Source organism: Odontesthes bonariensis, chromosome 21, assembly GCF_027942865.1.
Source record: "Odontesthes bonariensis isolate fOdoBon6 chromosome 21, fOdoBon6.hap1, whole genome shotgun sequence".
Classification (NCBI taxonomy): Eukaryota; Metazoa; Chordata; class Actinopteri; order Atheriniformes; family Atherinopsidae; genus Odontesthes; species Odontesthes bonariensis.
In genome coordinates, this window is record NC_134526.1 from 8,043,647 (window position 1) to 8,060,481 (window position 16,835).

The 16,835-nt window shown below is 41.1% G+C and overlaps 1 protein-coding gene and 3 non-coding genes across 8 annotated transcripts in view; 3 read left to right on the top strand and 1 right to left on the bottom strand.

The window, feature by feature from the left end:
- The window catches only part of kcnh6a (potassium voltage-gated channel, subfamily H (eag-related), member 6a), a 29,017-nt gene extending 13,449 nt beyond the window's left edge, over positions 1-15,568 (top strand). For 2 of the 5 annotated variants that reach the window (XM_075454919.1, XM_075454922.1), the window contains 10 exons: positions 6,883-7,308; positions 7,856-8,285; positions 8,542-8,741; positions 10,245-10,497; positions 11,043-11,236; positions 11,348-11,447; positions 12,232-12,519; positions 12,954-13,137; positions 13,681-13,897; positions 14,150-15,568. In XM_075454919.1, the coding sequence (XP_075311034.1) occupies positions 6,883-7,308; positions 7,856-8,285; positions 8,542-8,741; positions 10,245-10,497; positions 11,043-11,236; positions 11,348-11,447; positions 12,232-12,519; positions 12,954-13,137; positions 13,681-13,897; positions 14,150-14,437 (2,580 nt within the window). In that variant the 3' untranslated portion in view covers positions 14,438-15,568. The remainder of the gene's footprint in view (positions 1-6,882; positions 7,309-7,855; positions 8,286-8,541; positions 8,742-10,244; positions 10,498-11,042; positions 11,237-11,347; positions 11,448-12,231; positions 12,520-12,953; positions 13,138-13,680; positions 13,898-14,149) is intronic. The other 3 variants (XM_075454920.1, XM_075454923.1, XM_075454921.1) reach the window with 2 other exon arrangements.
- Positions 9,249-9,320, top strand: trnac-gca (transfer RNA cysteine (anticodon GCA)). Its single transcript has one exon. It is a non-coding gene; the product is annotated as a tRNA-Cys (tRNA).
- trnac-gca (transfer RNA cysteine (anticodon GCA)) lies at positions 9,793-9,864 on the top strand. The gene has a single exon. It is a non-coding gene; the product is annotated as a tRNA-Cys (tRNA).
- On the bottom strand, positions 13,185-13,256 carry trnac-gca (transfer RNA cysteine (anticodon GCA)). The gene has a single exon. It is a non-coding gene; the product is annotated as a tRNA-Cys (tRNA).
- Positions 15,569-16,835: the final 1,267 nt, after the last annotated feature.

The following is a 16,835-nucleotide window of genomic DNA, read 5'->3' on the forward strand; positions in this document are numbered from 1 at the left end:
TGTCTCAGTATGTTTTTAAAATATTTTTCTACTGACTGTGTTCCAGATTTGTGTAGGTGTGAGGCTTATCTGACATGAACTGCCACAACTTTTAAGCGGTCTATCCAAACACCACTAAATTTAGATTAAAAAAACACACACACAGTAGCTGACACTGAATAATTCAAATCTTCTTTGTTTACCTCAGTTACAGCCTGCTGCTCTAGATACATATGCAGAAAAGAAATTATCTTTAGTTGCAGTCATTTGTGAATGTTTTTAATACTTTCTAGATTCAAATGTGCATTTTTCCTTCTATAGTCTCAAACAGTACAAGGCTCTGAATTTTCCTTCTATGTGCCGGTGCAGTTACCGTATGTGGCTGCTTTGTGACTGAATGCTGCTGCTGTGATGGCAGTGAGATCTCACTTCTTCCCACGGGGAGCAACTGTGATATGGACAGCTGGCTGTGACTTAATGCACAATGTTGAGGCAACGTGGCCCTGGAAAAACTGACTGTACAAACAGAAGCTCTCCTGAAAGGGCCTGGCAGAACACTGAATTTCTTATCATGATTCTGCTGACGTCAGGAACAGGTTTGGATCAAAAGTGAGCCTTCCTCTGTGTCAGCACAACAGCGAGTATTTGTCAGCTTGTCAGTGAGATTTGTTTTACTTTTCGTTATGTCTCAGCTGGAAAGTAAAGGGCAGTAATTATCGCTATCTGTCTGTGGTCTGTTTAGCTGACAGACCACACACTGTCTTATTAAGGTCTTCTTCAGCAGGGATTCTTTAAATCCAGCTTTTATTAAAAAATAACAAGGCACTTACCAGATTTAAAATGAATACAACCTCAGATGGACAACAACACATGACATATTACACCGTGTCAGTATTCGTTTACCAAAACCCAAATGTAGAAACAGTGTGTTAAAAACTAAGTACACCCATGATTCGAAAGCTTATAGAGCACCTCAAAGAGCAATAACTTGAAATAATTGTTTTCTGTATGACATTATCAGGAATCTTGCCCTCATCTTTAAATCTTTCTGTTGTTTCCAAAGCATCTTAGTTGGGTTCAGGTCTTCAGTTAGCTTTGAATAGCTGGTGAAAACTAGATTATTCTATATATTTTTTACATACTGTGTATATTTTGGGCAAACTTTTAGTGTAAAATGTGTTTGAAAGTTTCATAACACTCATTTCTCGTCGTGTATGTTGCTGAACAAGATTTTAGTTGAAAGACCTCATTATTATTATTTTCAGTCTATTCTCTCTGCAGAGCTAACTGATAATTTAGGGATGTACAAATCGTTCAGTTCAAACTTGGTTGTCAAAACATTTGTGGCACAGTGAGCTATCATATGTACACGTCATTACATTTAGATTAAACTTGCACAGAAGGGTCTCCCCTAAGCGGATGCATTTTGAAAAAAAAGATGCAAAAGACAAATTATATTGTTAGTGGAAGGTGGTCTTAAAGTTACTGTGTCTTTTTATCATCTCGGTCACTGTCTTTGTTGTTTGCACTTCCTATGAATGGACCAGAACTATGAAGTTTTCTTCAGTAAGACATGCCAGAATGCAAACTTCCATCCACCGACTACTGATGAAAGCAGTTGTTAAAAGTTATTTCGGACAAACTACCAAAATAGGGGTAATTTTTACCAACATTTCTGTGACTATTGTTTGATCATAGATAAAAGTCTTTGTGCCAGTTGTATGTGGTGTCAGTATTTATGGTAGGTTGGCAGTACAGAGAGGGGAGGACATGCTGCGAGTGTGAGGTTGCATGTGGCGAGCGTGTGGGTGTGTGTAGGGCTCACAGACCGTCTGTGAAGCTGTCTGTGGGAGTGGACAGGGGTCCTGGTGAGATGTAGTTATGAAAGCGAGAGAAAAGAACAGCCGCTGTGAGCCTATCGAGCGGCTTTTTGTGGCTTGATTCTGCAATGACCTTGGCCTCTGTAACTAATGGAAATGGAGGGCAGCGGGAAAGTACGCTCTCTGCATCTGTCCCACTAAATCACAGTATTATCACATTGCAGTACCCCCAAAGCGTCTTCATGTTGGTGCCAGTTTGAGTTTTTCTCCTGTTTAAACAGCTGAATTGGCTGGCAGGGGTATGAAAGTCATGAGTTTTCCAAAAATGCTGCAGTTTGGCTTAAGTCACAGTCAGCATTGCTGCTGCCATGTGACAAACAGCTAACAGCGCCGAGTGACGAGTCGAGTTTTCTAAAGCCCGACTGTTATCATTGTGTTTTCTTGTAACCAAATGATACAAACCTGCATTGATTTATTCTGTTGATTATGTTCTGGTTTACAGGATAGGTTTCTTTATCGCTCCTTTTTAATTGGATTTCGATTTGTCACTTTAAAGCAAGAGAAATGAAAGTTGTGATTGATCTTTGTTCATATTGATTCGTCTACGTAATGCACACAGTGTAATTAACTCAGCTGCTACTTGTTAAAGGCAAATAACTCTAATAAAATAAAATAAAAAGGCCCCAGCTCACTGTAACCAGCTGAGTGTGTCTGTGTTTGGGGAAAATAGATGTGCGTGCTTGTATGGCGCCCCCTGGCTTTGATTAAACTCCCAACAGGACAATGTCGATAAATTAATGCCAAACGGAGTGGGATTTTGTTTTGTTCGTATAGATTTGTTCCTATTCACAGTCTGTAGCAGGCTTACATTATCTCCGTATTTACAGTAATTCTAACTGTTGTTGAGATTAATTACATCTTCATCAGGTGTTTAGAAGACTATTAAAATGTGCCAATGGCTTGATTCTCAGTTGTTATGGCTGAATATTAAATTGTTTCTGGGTTCTTTGAATACAATGAGTTAACTATTGATCTAACTATTATTGTAACACAACACATATAAAGTCATGTGTAAATGTTTACATAATTATTTCCCCAGCTGACCATAAAATATGGCACGTGTGCAGGAAAGTTAACCAACTAGAAGCTGATGGTTCAGATCACCAATCGTCTTTTATGGCATCAGACGAGGCCTACTTTGATTTTTAGCGCAGTAACTGGTTCTTAACCACCAGTGGAGGAGGAGTGTGCAGTTTCATAGAGCCCATATACCATTTTTATATGTTTGAAGGAGGATCCCTTGCTGAGGGCAGGGCTGCGGGTAAGGAGGAAGAACAAGGGAGCACAAGGGAGGAAGAGATAGGCTGATTGGTAGAGGTTGCCTTATGCCTCACTTTCTTACTCTTAGTCTTACTTTTTTCCTGCTTTTATCCCATGGTGTGCATCATCATGAGCAAGCAGAAACTTCAGCCTGTAAGTACTTCAGCCTTTACTGCACTTTTCATGCTCCCTGCTGTTTTTTTACTTCAGCTTCATATGCCTGTTGGTTGCTGCCATTTTCCCCATTTATGGCTCTTCTTTTCCTTCTCTTTATTCCTCTTCCCTCTTGGGCTCCTTGATTACTGACTGCAGCTCCACAGGTGAGCAGCAACCACTTTATTTAGGTGAAACCGATGTCATTTCCCCTTGCTATATGGTCCAATTCGGATAGATTTCACAAGGATCGGTGACAGAACCTTCAGTTTATTCACTTTGACATCATCATTGGTCCCATTTTGGCTTTACTTTCAAGTGCAAGAGTCGATGTCATTAAGTCTGATTGATAAGCACTATGGCTATAGTTGCATTTTGGGTTTGCTGAAAATGTATGTAGATGGAATTTACACTTCACCAAAATGACTGGATGATTTAGCATTACTCATTGTGGTTGTATCTGTGGTCGTGTCAGTATTTTTGTGTGAATAGTACAACTTTGATATTTTGTATTAAAGCTGTGCTGCTTTTACATTGTAGAAGTAGCAGTTTCAATGAGTATATACCATAATTCACATCATGTTATGTGTTTAAATTTCCCTTATGTTACACATTACAACAATATTTCCAGTTTAGTATATAGCAAACTTAATAAATTGATTGTCATTATGAGACTCAGCGATTGACAACATCAGTGATGTGAGATTTGTTTGGCGAGTGAGCCTCTCCTCGTGTGTTTACATGGTCATTACTCTGTTGTCTCTTCACATCTGTTAGGCCACTGTGGGAGTACAGGCGGTTGTTATGTTGGACAAACTAAGTTAATTTTGCGTGTTTTCCCATCAGATATACAAAGAGCTGGAGCATAAGCCAGCATCTCTTTGTAATTACTCAATACACTCCTGCTAATTCCTTGTAAGGGAACTTTTCCCCCTGTGTTTCTTTTTTCCACCAAATATGGGAAGGTACACGTTTAGTGACTTTTTACATGCACTTTGTCCTTGAGAAACTATTTACTTTATTATTTCTGCTCCCTTTTTTTTTTTTAACTGGGAGGGTGAGAAGTTTTCTTTCAAAAAACTAAAAAGGGCAAATAGACAAGATTTTACTTTTGCTTTTTGTGGGACTCTTTTGTGGATGTCCTCTGCCGGGCTCATCATGTCCAGTGCCTTTTCTAAATGCCAGCTAAAATATAAATGATGCTCCAACCATCAAAGGATTTCTGAGGAGATGGAAGCGCCATGATGCAAAAGTGTTCCGTATTTTTGGATGGTTGACATGGATGTCAGAAATGGTGCACTGGAGCACACAAAGGAGCCTGTTCACATCTGCACTGATGATTTGCCCAAACAGAGTTCTGACCTTGCTCTTAACATGAATTAACCAAAATCACTGCTCTACATGGCGCCCAGTCGATGCCAGCACTTACTCTGGTCCACAATTGACCACAACACTAGCAGGAGGTGTCACATGGCTCAGACAAAAGTGGGTCACATGGTGCACAGAGACAGGTGAAGCAGCAGACGGCTCTTTAAAAAGGCAGTTACCAGAGATATAGTGGCACTGGGTCCTTACAGCTGGATTGTGGTGGGGGTTCTTTTTAAAAGTCAGAGGAAATTCTGAAAAAAAATTTGCAAGAAAGTGATGGAGGAGAGGAGCTGGTCACTGCACATCAGGCCGGTGGGCCTGCAGAGGGTTTGCTGCTGTGGTCGACACCAGGATGACAACCTGGACATGGAGGCTCTTATTGTTGTTCCGGTCAGTAGGTTCTTACTCATTGCTGACTACTCTATTACCCTGTAAAATTACTGTTTTGTATTGATCATCTTTTAATGGCACTTAACACATCACTCAGAGGGGGGGGGGGACAGTGCACGATGAGGAATAGTAGGCCATACTGGTCCTGTTGCTGAACCTTTGCTCTTCTAAAACTGTCTCACACTGAGAAGCAACGTGACAGCACAGGTGCTATTATTAAACATGACATTAGATATGACATTTTGTCCAGTCAAAGTTGAAAATCTTTTTTTTGGGGAGTATGACTTATCTTTGGCTCATTGTTTTATACATTTAAGTGAGTGCCAAATGAGAAATAAGCAGAAATACTCAATGTTCCTGTTGTAGATTTGATAACTTTTGCTTAGAAAGGAAAGACAAGTGTCAGTGTTGCCTCATGAGACAATATGTAGTCGTGAGAATTGTTGGGCTTTACTTTGAGGATGTTGTGTGGTATATGTAATATTTCTGCTTCCTGCATATTGATTGTTCTGTTTGTTGCTGAAGAGTTTCTACTGTGACGTGTTTAGTTATCATTAATAGTTTATAAATCTGACTAGCTGTTTACTGGAGCATTTACTCTTTGAAGCACCTCTATAGGAAAGTGCAAACCTTTTTACCACTTGAACCCAGGCTGGTTGCACTGCAGAGCTGTGGCATCTGGTCAGTCAGTTCAGCTGCCCAGCACCTTTTGATAAGGAGAGATGACAAAATTTATTGATGTACAAAAGTTGAACAGTGATGTATAATCTCAATGGGGTAGGGACATGCAATGACTGTGACCCTGTGGTGGTGGATGAGGAGAGATATGAGGGAGCCAATACTTCTGATTTTGTTGGTATCAGGAAGAGGAAAATAGATGGGTTATGTGAGTCTGGAGGGACAGAACAGTTTTAAAAAATGGGAATAGACTTATTGGCTTAAAAAGCAGCAAGCAAGAAGATCATTGAACCAGAGTTGTGACAACAGAATTTAAGAATGAGGTGAGCTTGACAGCATCAGATAATGGAAGTGACAAGGCGGAAGTAACAAAGCGAAGCAGGAAGTAAAGCCCAAACACCGATGAGTGGGAAAAGGTCTTCCTTATGGAACTTCTGCATCAGCTTGATTTTAGGCCCAGTTTTGTTGTCAATCAAACACATTTAGATGACCCGTCTTAACATATATTTTAACTTTTAATTTAAATTTAAATTTTAACGGGTCAATACCATCATTTTAGAAATGAACAAAAATTAAGATTTTTCATGCAGCTCTGGTGAATTTTTAGCTGTTATTTTTATATTGATCATTGACATAATATAAAATAGTAACGACAGCAACAATGTTTAGTTTATATTGTTGCTTATAGTTTATTTATAGTCTTTGCTGTATACACAAACCAATAGTGGAGTGTAAATTACACTGCAATGTATGAATATTAAATCTCAACTAAAGATCAAAATCTGATGCAAATTTTGTTCTCCTTCAACATTCAGTGCAGCAGTAAAAGCTGTGTTTAGTTAATGAGGCTTCGATTATAATGATTATTTGAAGTTCTTTATATCCAGGGGAAATACTGAACATGTTCCTCACGTCTTTCTTTTTTTTATTGAAGTCATTGTTCTTCTGCATGATGCTGATTGCTTGCTATTCTAGAGTTTTATGAAGTGTACGCATTTTGCCCCTTTGCACTCTCATGGACAGATTTTTCCCTCCCCATCTTATCTGGCATTTAAGCTTCATAAGAAAACTTAGATTCAAATCAGTCTATAAAAGTACATTCCTTGGTTGTGAATCCCACTGTATTGTTTTGCATTTCTTATATCATCTCCGTCCTGTCCCTCGCCTTCCTTAGGTGTTGTCCCTTGGCGCTGACGTGCTGCCAGAATACAAGCTCCAGGCCCCACGCATCCACAAGTGGACCATCCTTCATTACAGCCCCTTCAAAGCAGTATGGGATTGGGTCATCCTGCTGCTGGTCATCTACACTGCCATCTTCACACCATACTCTGCTGCATTCCTTCTCAATGAAGTAGAAGAAGAGCAAAGGAGATCTTGTGGCTACACCTGCAACCCACTTAACGTGGTGGACCTTGTAGTGGACGTCATGTTCATCGTGGACATCCTCATCAACTTCAGGACCACCTACGTCAATCACAACGACGAAGTGGTCAGCCACCCGGGACGCATTGCGCAGCATTACTTCAAGGGCTGGTTCCTTATAGACATAGTCGCTGCGATCCCATTTGATCTCCTCATATTCCGTTCTGGGTCACAGGAGGTGAGAAAGAACCCCACACAGTGGATATCAGTGGTTACGCTAAGCTAACTCATGTATTTGGCATGTCTGCTGTTAGCGACACCTATTATGCACCAATATCTAAGAATCAGGTATCAGATGTTGGGCATTATTATGGAGCTTATATATGTAATATTACCCTCACTCTTGAAAATTCTTGTTTTCCACTATCTCCATCAGTGTATGAAAAAAAATTGTTTTTCATTTTACGACATTAGAAAATATAGAAATCCCTCTAAGTTACAGTCAAGCTAAGTGCTTGGAAATCAAGTTCTCCATTGAATCATTCATGACACTGAAATGTCCCTAGATAAACGAATACAGGTACCAGAATTTAAAATCATAAAATCGGTCCTGAACTTGCAAAGGAGCCATTTCAGAAAATACTTCTCCCGCTTTAAATGCCCTGAAAGACATGATAAAATCAGTTCTATTAATATCTTTCACCTCTTGTATTTGCAAAAGCATGACAACCATTTTTATACACAGGCTTTATGCTTTACTTGCAACATTAATTCTATTCTTTTAGCAGACAGAGCCTCAGACTCAAACTACGTTGATTGGATTGTTGAAGACAGCCAGACTGTTGAGGTTGGTGCGAGTGGCCAGGAAGTTGGATCGGTACTCAGAATACGGCGCTGCTGTCCTCTTCCTCCTCATGTGCACATTTGCCCTCATCGCCCACTGGTTGGCTTGTATCTGGTATGCCATCGGCAATGTGGAGCGCACTAGCTCTGCACGTATTGGTGGCATGAAGATTGGTTGGCTGGACAACCTGGCTGACCAGATTGGTAAACACTACAATGACACTGACATAGCCTCAGGGCCCTCCACCAAGGACAAGTATGTTACAGCCTTGTACTTCACCTTCAGCAGCCTGACCAGTGTGGGCTTTGGTAACGTCTCACCAAACACCAACCCAGAGAAGATCTTCTCCATCTGTGTCATGCTCATTGGCTGTGAGTAGAATGGTAGTGACCTATTGTACGACAAACACACTAAAGGAAAACACAACATACGGCTTTAAAACAGGAGTCGACATCCACCTTTGGAATCTACGTGTTTCATTGAGTAATTTTAGTTTTCTTCGATAGTTGACGGTAAAGAGACAAATGCCCTTGATTGGAGCCAAATTCATGACATTGTGGTCAATGGTAGCCACCTTAATCATTTGGCGTCAGAGCCTTAAGTGTTTCTGTCCTTTGTCCCTTTCAGCTCTGATGTATGCCAGTATCTTTGGGAACGTGTCTGCCATCATTCAGAGACTGTACTCAGGCACGGCCCGCTACCACACTCAGATGCTGCGGGTCAAAGAGTTCATCCGTTTCCACCAGATCCCAGGAGGTCTGAGGCAAAGGCTGGAGGAGTACTTCCAACATGCCTGGTCCTACACAAATGGCATTGATATGAATGCTGTAAGTCCTTTAAACAGTCTCACACACACACACACACACACACATACAAAATCTGACTTTAGCCCATAAACAAGCTCTTTATGTTTTGAATGTATTTTTTGGAAAACAATGTTGGCAACGATGTTATGTGATGAGTTATAATTTTGATCTTAAAACATGTTGCTAATGGGAGCTTAGCTCAGTGGTAGAGCATCTGACTGCAGATCAAAAGGTCTGTAGTCTAAATCTGTTTCCTCTCTCTCCTATGAGAGGACACTGGGTTATAAAATGTTCAACACAATGTTTGTACATTCAAACAGCCTGCCAGTGCAAAAATCTACTAATGTTTGGATCCATTATCAACATACACACTTTTGTACTGTAAACTCATCCTCAAAACATCTGACTGACAGTTGAATTTTTAAAACTTTGCTTCATTTTAAAGATCTTCTGAAAATGCCATTTCAGTCCTCAAACAAACTTTGCCTCGTAGATATTTGTTGGATGAAAATGTCTGTATTGACAGTAGGGGGTATAGCTCAGTGGCAGAGCATTTGACTGCAGATCAAGAGGTCCTCAGTTCAAATCTGGGTGCCCCCTCTCTACTGACATCGTATGGTTGTGTTTCCTTCTTATGGGGGTGGAAAAGCTTATCTCTTACGGCAAGGCACGAACATGCAGTGTAAGTGTCCTATAATAAGCTGTTGGACTAGATTAATTAGTTACCCCTATAGTGTTGCACCATATTAAACATCATAAAGACTGAATAAACCATATAAGATATATATATATTTATATATATATATATATATATATATATATATATATATATATATATATATATACATATATATATATAATATAAGTATTTTCAAACTGCTTTCCTTGTGGTGTTTGCTGCATTACCCTCGAGCTTCTCTTTGATCTGCATGTTTAGTTTTTCATGTTCTTTCATGCAGCAATGACTCCATTTTCCAGCAGGGAACTTTCACTCTAACCATGTCAGAGATACTACAAGGAATGTTATACTTGTGATGGGGGAAAAAAAGATGTTACAAGCTAATGTTTTTGTGGGGGTATAGCTCAGTGGCAGAGCATTTGACTGCAGATCAAGAGGTCCCCAGTTCGACTCTGGGTGCCCCCTTTTCATTTGGATGCTGTTTCGACTGATGTTGCTCGAGTTGATGACCCATTTTCTGGTGATGATGTGCATCATATCGCTGTATGGACTGAGGCTGCTCACAGCACTAGAGAGTGACGCAGTCAGAGAAAAAGCATTAGAGCCTGCCAATTCAATGCAAGAATAGATAATCACTTGGAGCTGATTCCCAGTGTGAATCAATCTGACACATTGCTCTCCTTCTCTCAACCCCCCAGGTTCTTTTTCACATACTTTTTTCAAATCCGCCTTGCATTATCCACTTTTAGATTACTCTGTTTTAAAGCTACAGTACAGTAAAGGAAAGATCAGATAGATAGATCATTATTTGAATTATTTACTTTATGCCTTCTACTTTCCTGCAGGTTTTAAAGGGTTTCCCTGAGTGTCTGCAAGCGGACATCTGCCTTCATTTGAACCGCACCTTGCTGCAGAACTGCAGAGCTTTTCGAGGTGCCAACAAAGGCTGCCTACGAGCTCTGGCCATGCGATTCAAGACCACCCACGCTCCACCGGGTGACACACTTGTCCACAGTGGGGACATTCTCACTGCCCTCTACTTCATTTCCAGAGGTTCCATAGAGATCCTGAGGGACGACGTGGTGGTGGCCATTTTAGGTGAGCTGAAGTGCATTCAGATATTTACACATTTAAGTCATCAGCTTATTATAACCAGGCTCTTTATGAGCCTAAATCGTTGTTATTGTTTGCTTATGTGTTTCTCTTCTTTGGTCTCTGTTTGTTTTCGCTTTACTCATCCTATCTCCTCCTCAAAGCCACGGCCACAACTGAAACTGGCTTTTACACCATAATAACATGCACGCTTTTGTGTGTTGTGTTGCCAGAGGGTGTTTGGGCACAGCTCCACTTTCATTCCACAGTGGCATTGATCATCAATAGGGCCAGCACTCACATCCAGGCTGCAAAGGTCATTTCTTTTTCAGCTGTGAGGACCATTAATTTGTTCTGAGCTGTGGCAGACCAGTGTTGTTGTAGCACTTTGCTTTTCCTTTGTCATGGATCAGATTCATCCATCAACATTCTGTCAGTGAACTGTTTTCCTTATTGTTAGCTTTGGTTTGCACAGTTGTTCAAGCCCTTTTTGGTGGGATGTTGCTCCTCATTTGATGTGGTTGTCTTTCTTTTTGCTGTGATTTGTGTAGGAAAGAATGACATATTCGGTGAGCCCATCAGCCTTTATGGGAGGCCAGGGAAATCCAGCTCTGATGTCAGGGCTTTGACCTACTGCGACCTTCACAAGATCGTGAGAGACGACCTGCTGGAAGTTCTGGACATGTATCCTGACTTTGCTGATGCTTTCTGGAACAATCTGGAGATCACCTTCAACTTAAGAGATGTAAGTGCCACCAGATTGGGAATCATTATTGCTCCTGCATACAGTAATCTGGTTTCTTTGTCTGAGAAAAGCATTTTGAGTTTTTGAATTACTGAAACTAATATGCATCAGGCAGATAGAGTAAACCCTCCAAGCCCGAGCAGAGACTCTGAATCTGGCTGCCGTCTGAGGAGGCATCGGAGAAGCTCGCTGCGCCGCCGGAACAGGCCGGGTGAGTAAAGGACAAGGCCAAGGTCGAGTTTATCTATATAGCACATTTGCAACAGCCGCACTTACCCAAAGTGCTGTACGATGACAAAATGAAAACAATAAATGCAAATAACGCAATAAAAAAAATTTAAAAGGTAAAAGATAAAATAAATATCAAGCTTAACTGTGTTTAAAAGCCAGCGTAAAAAAAGCGGCTCTTAGGTAAGGACTTAAAACCTGAAAGTGTCTGAGCGGCTCGAATGCGAAGAGGCAGCTGTTCACAACCAAAAAGGCTCTGTCACCCCTGGATTTGAGCCTGGAATATGGAAACTCCAGAAGGAACCGGGTTGAAGACCTCAGAGCTGTCACTGGAACATGTTGGTGTAGCAGCTCTGACAAATATGATGGAGCCATACCATTTAAAACTTTAAAGTAACAGAATCTCAAACTGGATCCTAAAACTAACGGGAAGCCAGTGAAGAGCTGCAAGCACAGGGGTTGTATGATCATGTCGTCTCCTCCCAGATAACATATGAGCAGCTGCGTTCTGAGCAAGCTGTAGGTGATGAAGAGACAACTGATCTAAACCATAATGAAAGGAGTTCCAATAGTCCAACCGGAACATAATGAGCGAATGGATGACTTTCTCCAAAATGTTTTTCATGCAGGTCAGGCTTGGCTTTTCTGAGCAGACTCAAATGAAACAAAAAACCACTGACCTGATCTGCTGTTTTAGAAAGCTTTTGTATGTTTCTGTACATCCAAGTTGTCTTATACTGTCTGTCTATGTGACTTTGTCTGAGCAGATGGGATGGATCGGGAAGACTCTTACCCAGATCAGTCCTGTCCGATGGCGAACCACCACCATGGCAAAGTGGAAGGATCTCATTGGGAAGACCTCTGTGGCAGTGATAGTATCAGTTCGCACTCTAGTGATGAGGACATAAAGCCCATGCAACACAGAAAGGAGGAACTTTATCCCCATGCGGCTGACACCAGAGACTATCCGCCTGCAGTGGTCAGCCTACTGCCTCACAGCGGGCCTTCAGCGGGAATGGGACAGTCCTTAGACATTGGAGGCCCTCCGTACTCAGGTAAGGATCACCTACAATCCCTTCACCATGTCTCCATTTTTGCCAAGAGAGTCTTGAAGCTTTTAAGAGGTACCGAATTCAGTTTTATTTCACTATTCCACCTATTTTTAAGCAGATTAAAGACATGTTCATTTCATGCACAATTTAATGCACAGAGAAAAAAGAATCAATCTTAATCTGAAAATTAAACAAGATATTTAGTTTAGCATTATTGCAGCTTTTAACATGAGAAAATCTGGCAGTGACTGAAAGTTTAACAGTGCAGGGAGGGAAATGAAGGGTAAAAGAGGTTTTGGCTCACAGATAGTATTGCATTACTTTTTCACATACCTTCTAAATCAAAATTTTTGCAATGTGAGCAGAAATGTGAATCCAATTAAAAAGGTCACAACTGGAACACACACCCGTGTATTTTCCACATTTCCTCTGCACAGCAGCAGCCCCTATCAGCATGTCAGGCTTGTATGGATACTGGCCAGATCGCCGGGGCAGCCAACTCTCAGAGAACCAGAGACGGCCGTCCTCAGTCAGGGCCGCTTTTCAGCCTCCTGTTTGTGTTGAGGACCGGCCCAGGGAGCTGGAGTCCAGACTGGAGCTGCTGCAGTCTCAGCTGAACCGGTAAGTCGTATTTACTCTGTGTTTCAGGGCGAGAATAAAAAACAATGAGGGGGCACCAGGAGTTGAACCAGGGACCTCTTGATCTGCAGTCAAATGCTCTACCACTGAGCTATACCCCCTCACTTTTGCTTGTTTTGAGGTAAGAAATGTGATCTTCAGTACATGTAAAGCAGTCTTTATTTTTGAGTGATTCTGACGCTTCGTCCTTGTCCATCTGTGACTTGAATAAACTCCCAGCTGAGTGGTTTCATGGAGGAGACAGAGGAAGAGGGAAACACTAAGAAAAGGACGTTTCAATGGTGAAACTGAACATATGGGAAAATCTCTAAAGTCGGTCTCATGTTTTTCCTTTTATGATTTCTGTTTGATTTTTTTTTTATAAATTATGAGATAAAGAGATGCTCAAAGAGAGGCCAAGCGGACCGTCATTCATAAGCAGGAGAAAGGAGGGACTGCTCTGTGGAGAATCAGTCAGAATAGATCCAAACTGTGTGTTCATTGATCAGAGGGATGAGTTTTAATTTGTCTTTTTATCGTGCCCAGGCTGGAGACCCGTATGACTGCAGACATCAATGTGGTCCTGCAGCTCCTCCAGAGGCAGATGGCCCCGGTTCCTCCGGCCTACAGCGCTGTGTCTCCCAGCCCTCACCCATCTCATCCGCCTCACCCCAGCACACTGTACAGAACAGGAGCACCCACAATCCACACTGTCCCTCCAGTCCAGCCAGTGCAGATCGACAGCACTGTCTCGCTGCTACAGGTGCCGGGACAGAGTTTATACCAAATCACATTTTAATATCAAGCTATTGCAGCAAGTTAATTCAGCAAAACGTGGAAAAATATACAGATGAAGAAGATGCTCTAACATCTTTCAATTTTCCAAGAATATGTGTAGTTTTAATTTTTTTTTCTTTAACATATAAAATGAATGTTGATTGCACAATATAGCCGTCATGGAATAATGCCACATATACCTAATGCTATCTGAATTGGTGCTTCTTTGTCTTTCTAGAGTCCAGACTCCGACTTCGGACACAAATCCAAAGACTCCCTATCCAGCGGTATCCATCTCACAGTGGCATCAGATGACACTATGTCCATGTCACCAGTAGCTGACCCTCCACATCTGCCTGTGGTGGACCTCACCCCTCCTCAAGTGTTGTGCTCCAATGCTCAAGAACCTCCTGGACTGTTATGTGGAAGCCAGCGCTTCCCCTCCCTCCCTGAGCACCTCGAGAACTCCACAGAAATGCAGGAGATCCAAAGGCACGTCTCTGACCCCGTCTTACCTGGCAGCTAGAACAGAATGGTCCTTTGTACAGGACAGCCATATGTTCCCCACACTGATTCGTTCAACCCCCTCAAACCCAATCTCCTGCTCAGTTGCTGCTGTCGAGCGAGGGGTGCCTTGCTTTCTGCGACACAGAGAGTTCAGAGTGCCTCCTGCTTATGCCCCTCAAAGGCTGCTGAAGTTCAGCATCCCTTCGGGGCTTGCGTAAAGAAGAGATTATTCCTGGCCCGACGGGTGGAAAAGTTGTTAAACCTAAACTGACAGTAAGCACACTGACATATAAGCAACCACTGGATCTGAAAGCCACACAAACTGCATCGCAGACTCAGGTTTTCATAAAGAGAGGGGCAATGACAAGGGAAACTAATACAGTTCATGTTTGAAAAATGATTTGCGTTCACTTTGTCCGAGAATTGCACATTTAAGCTTTAGCATAGAAGAACGTAATCACTTGAAACTGAAATCGTTTTCGTAATATAAAAGAGATGATGGTTACGCATCTAGTAAATGTAACAACTATGAGTGTTTTTTTGGTCCAGTGTTACTGTGGTGTGTTGAATTTAAAAAATATGATAATAACTTTAAGACACACTGTGAGAGACAAAGGTTCAAGGTACAGCTGGGAAAATGTCATTTTCATCTCATATTTCTTGTAACATTCTGACATAAATCAGCAAAGCGTGTTCTTTGATCATGAGAAAGTATTACAAGACACACAGTCATAGTTCCTGTTACGTTTACTTGAAGATCTTGCTTTGATTATGACAGCTAGTTTCCTCTTGTTTCTGTGTTTCTTTATCTCCAGACCTGTGTCACATGGTTTATTACAAAGTCTACCTGTTTATCTGAAAATGCCAAACATGGAGGGCTTGTTCTGTCACAGCGGACGGACCGCGACACCTAACCTGTACACACACAGAGAGAGAGAAAACGTGCAGAAGGTCTGAGAGACACGTGGATGGTGACAGTCAATCACAAAGACGACGTCTAAACGTGTCATTTGTTAAAACTACTTCACAGTTGCAACTACAAGGTGAATGTAATGATATTCAAGCATTTACAGCTCTATACAGTGTTTCATGAAGAACAAATTCCCGTTATGTATCTCTCTTTTCATATTAAAGATTCAACACAGGGTTACAGTTGGAGCCCCATATAATTTTCATTTGCAAATTACTCAACATAACGCTGGGATGGCAGCTTCGATCCTAAATGTGCAGTCGCATGCATTGCAGAATGAGCGTAGTAGATATTACTACCATGAGTCATTTACGCATAAATTACAGGCTGTTAACAAACACCATTTTGGGAAGAGGAATCAATTCTTAGACTAAATCTTATTTCCATTTTGTGCTTCTTCTTCTTCATTGTTTCATTGGAGAAGACATCTCACAATTATAGTAGAAAGTTTCCACTTTTTTTTTTCTTTTTTTTTTTTAAACATAGAACCTTGACAACACTATTGAAAACCAAAACAACACATAATAGACAAAGAATAACATAAATCATATAATAACACAAATCATATATCTAAATAAACAACAACAACAACAATAATAAATAATAATAAACATCAACAAAACAATATGGGGGGGGGGGCTAATAAAGCACAATAAGGACACCTACAGTATACTACAAGAAAAGACTATTGAAATCTGAATTTAAGCTATGTGGGGTTAGCCTCCAGTTCTTTCATATTATCAAAGTGAGTGATAATAGGTTGCCATCTCAAATTAAACTTTTTCATTGATCCTCTTAGGGTGAATTTTATCTTTTCTAATTTAAGAAAGAGCATGATATCCTCCAACCATCGGCCTAGGGAAGGAGGTGTGGAAGATTTCCATCCTAAGAGAATCCTGCGCCGTGCAAGCAGTGAAGTAAAAGCAATAACATCAGACTGGGTTTTTGTAACTGTGTCTAGATCTAAAGGTATACCAAAAATTGCAGTAATTGGGTTTGGTTCGATGGGTATGTCCAATGCATCAGACAGGGTTTTAAACACTCCAGACCAATATTATTCAAGGGAGGGACAGGACCAAAAACTATGTGTGAGATTAGCAGGAGAAAATGAACACCTGCTACAGCTTGCGTCTGCTCCTGGGTATATTTCAGCCAGTCTGGCTTTACTATAATGTACCCTGTGAAGGACTTTAAACTGAATAAGAGATAGACGTGCACAGGATGATGAAGAATTAACTCTTTCAAGTGCACATTCCCAATGATCTTTCTTCATTGTTAATATTGTAGTTTTAACCCACTGCATTAGTTCTGCTGGGTTCCACGCCTTATCATCATTTCTAAGCACATTCGCCAACTGTCAATCTTACACTGATGGGTTTAGCATAAAGAGATTAACACCTATTGTGTGTATAATATAATTATTAATCAACTCCATCGCCGTGGTAAA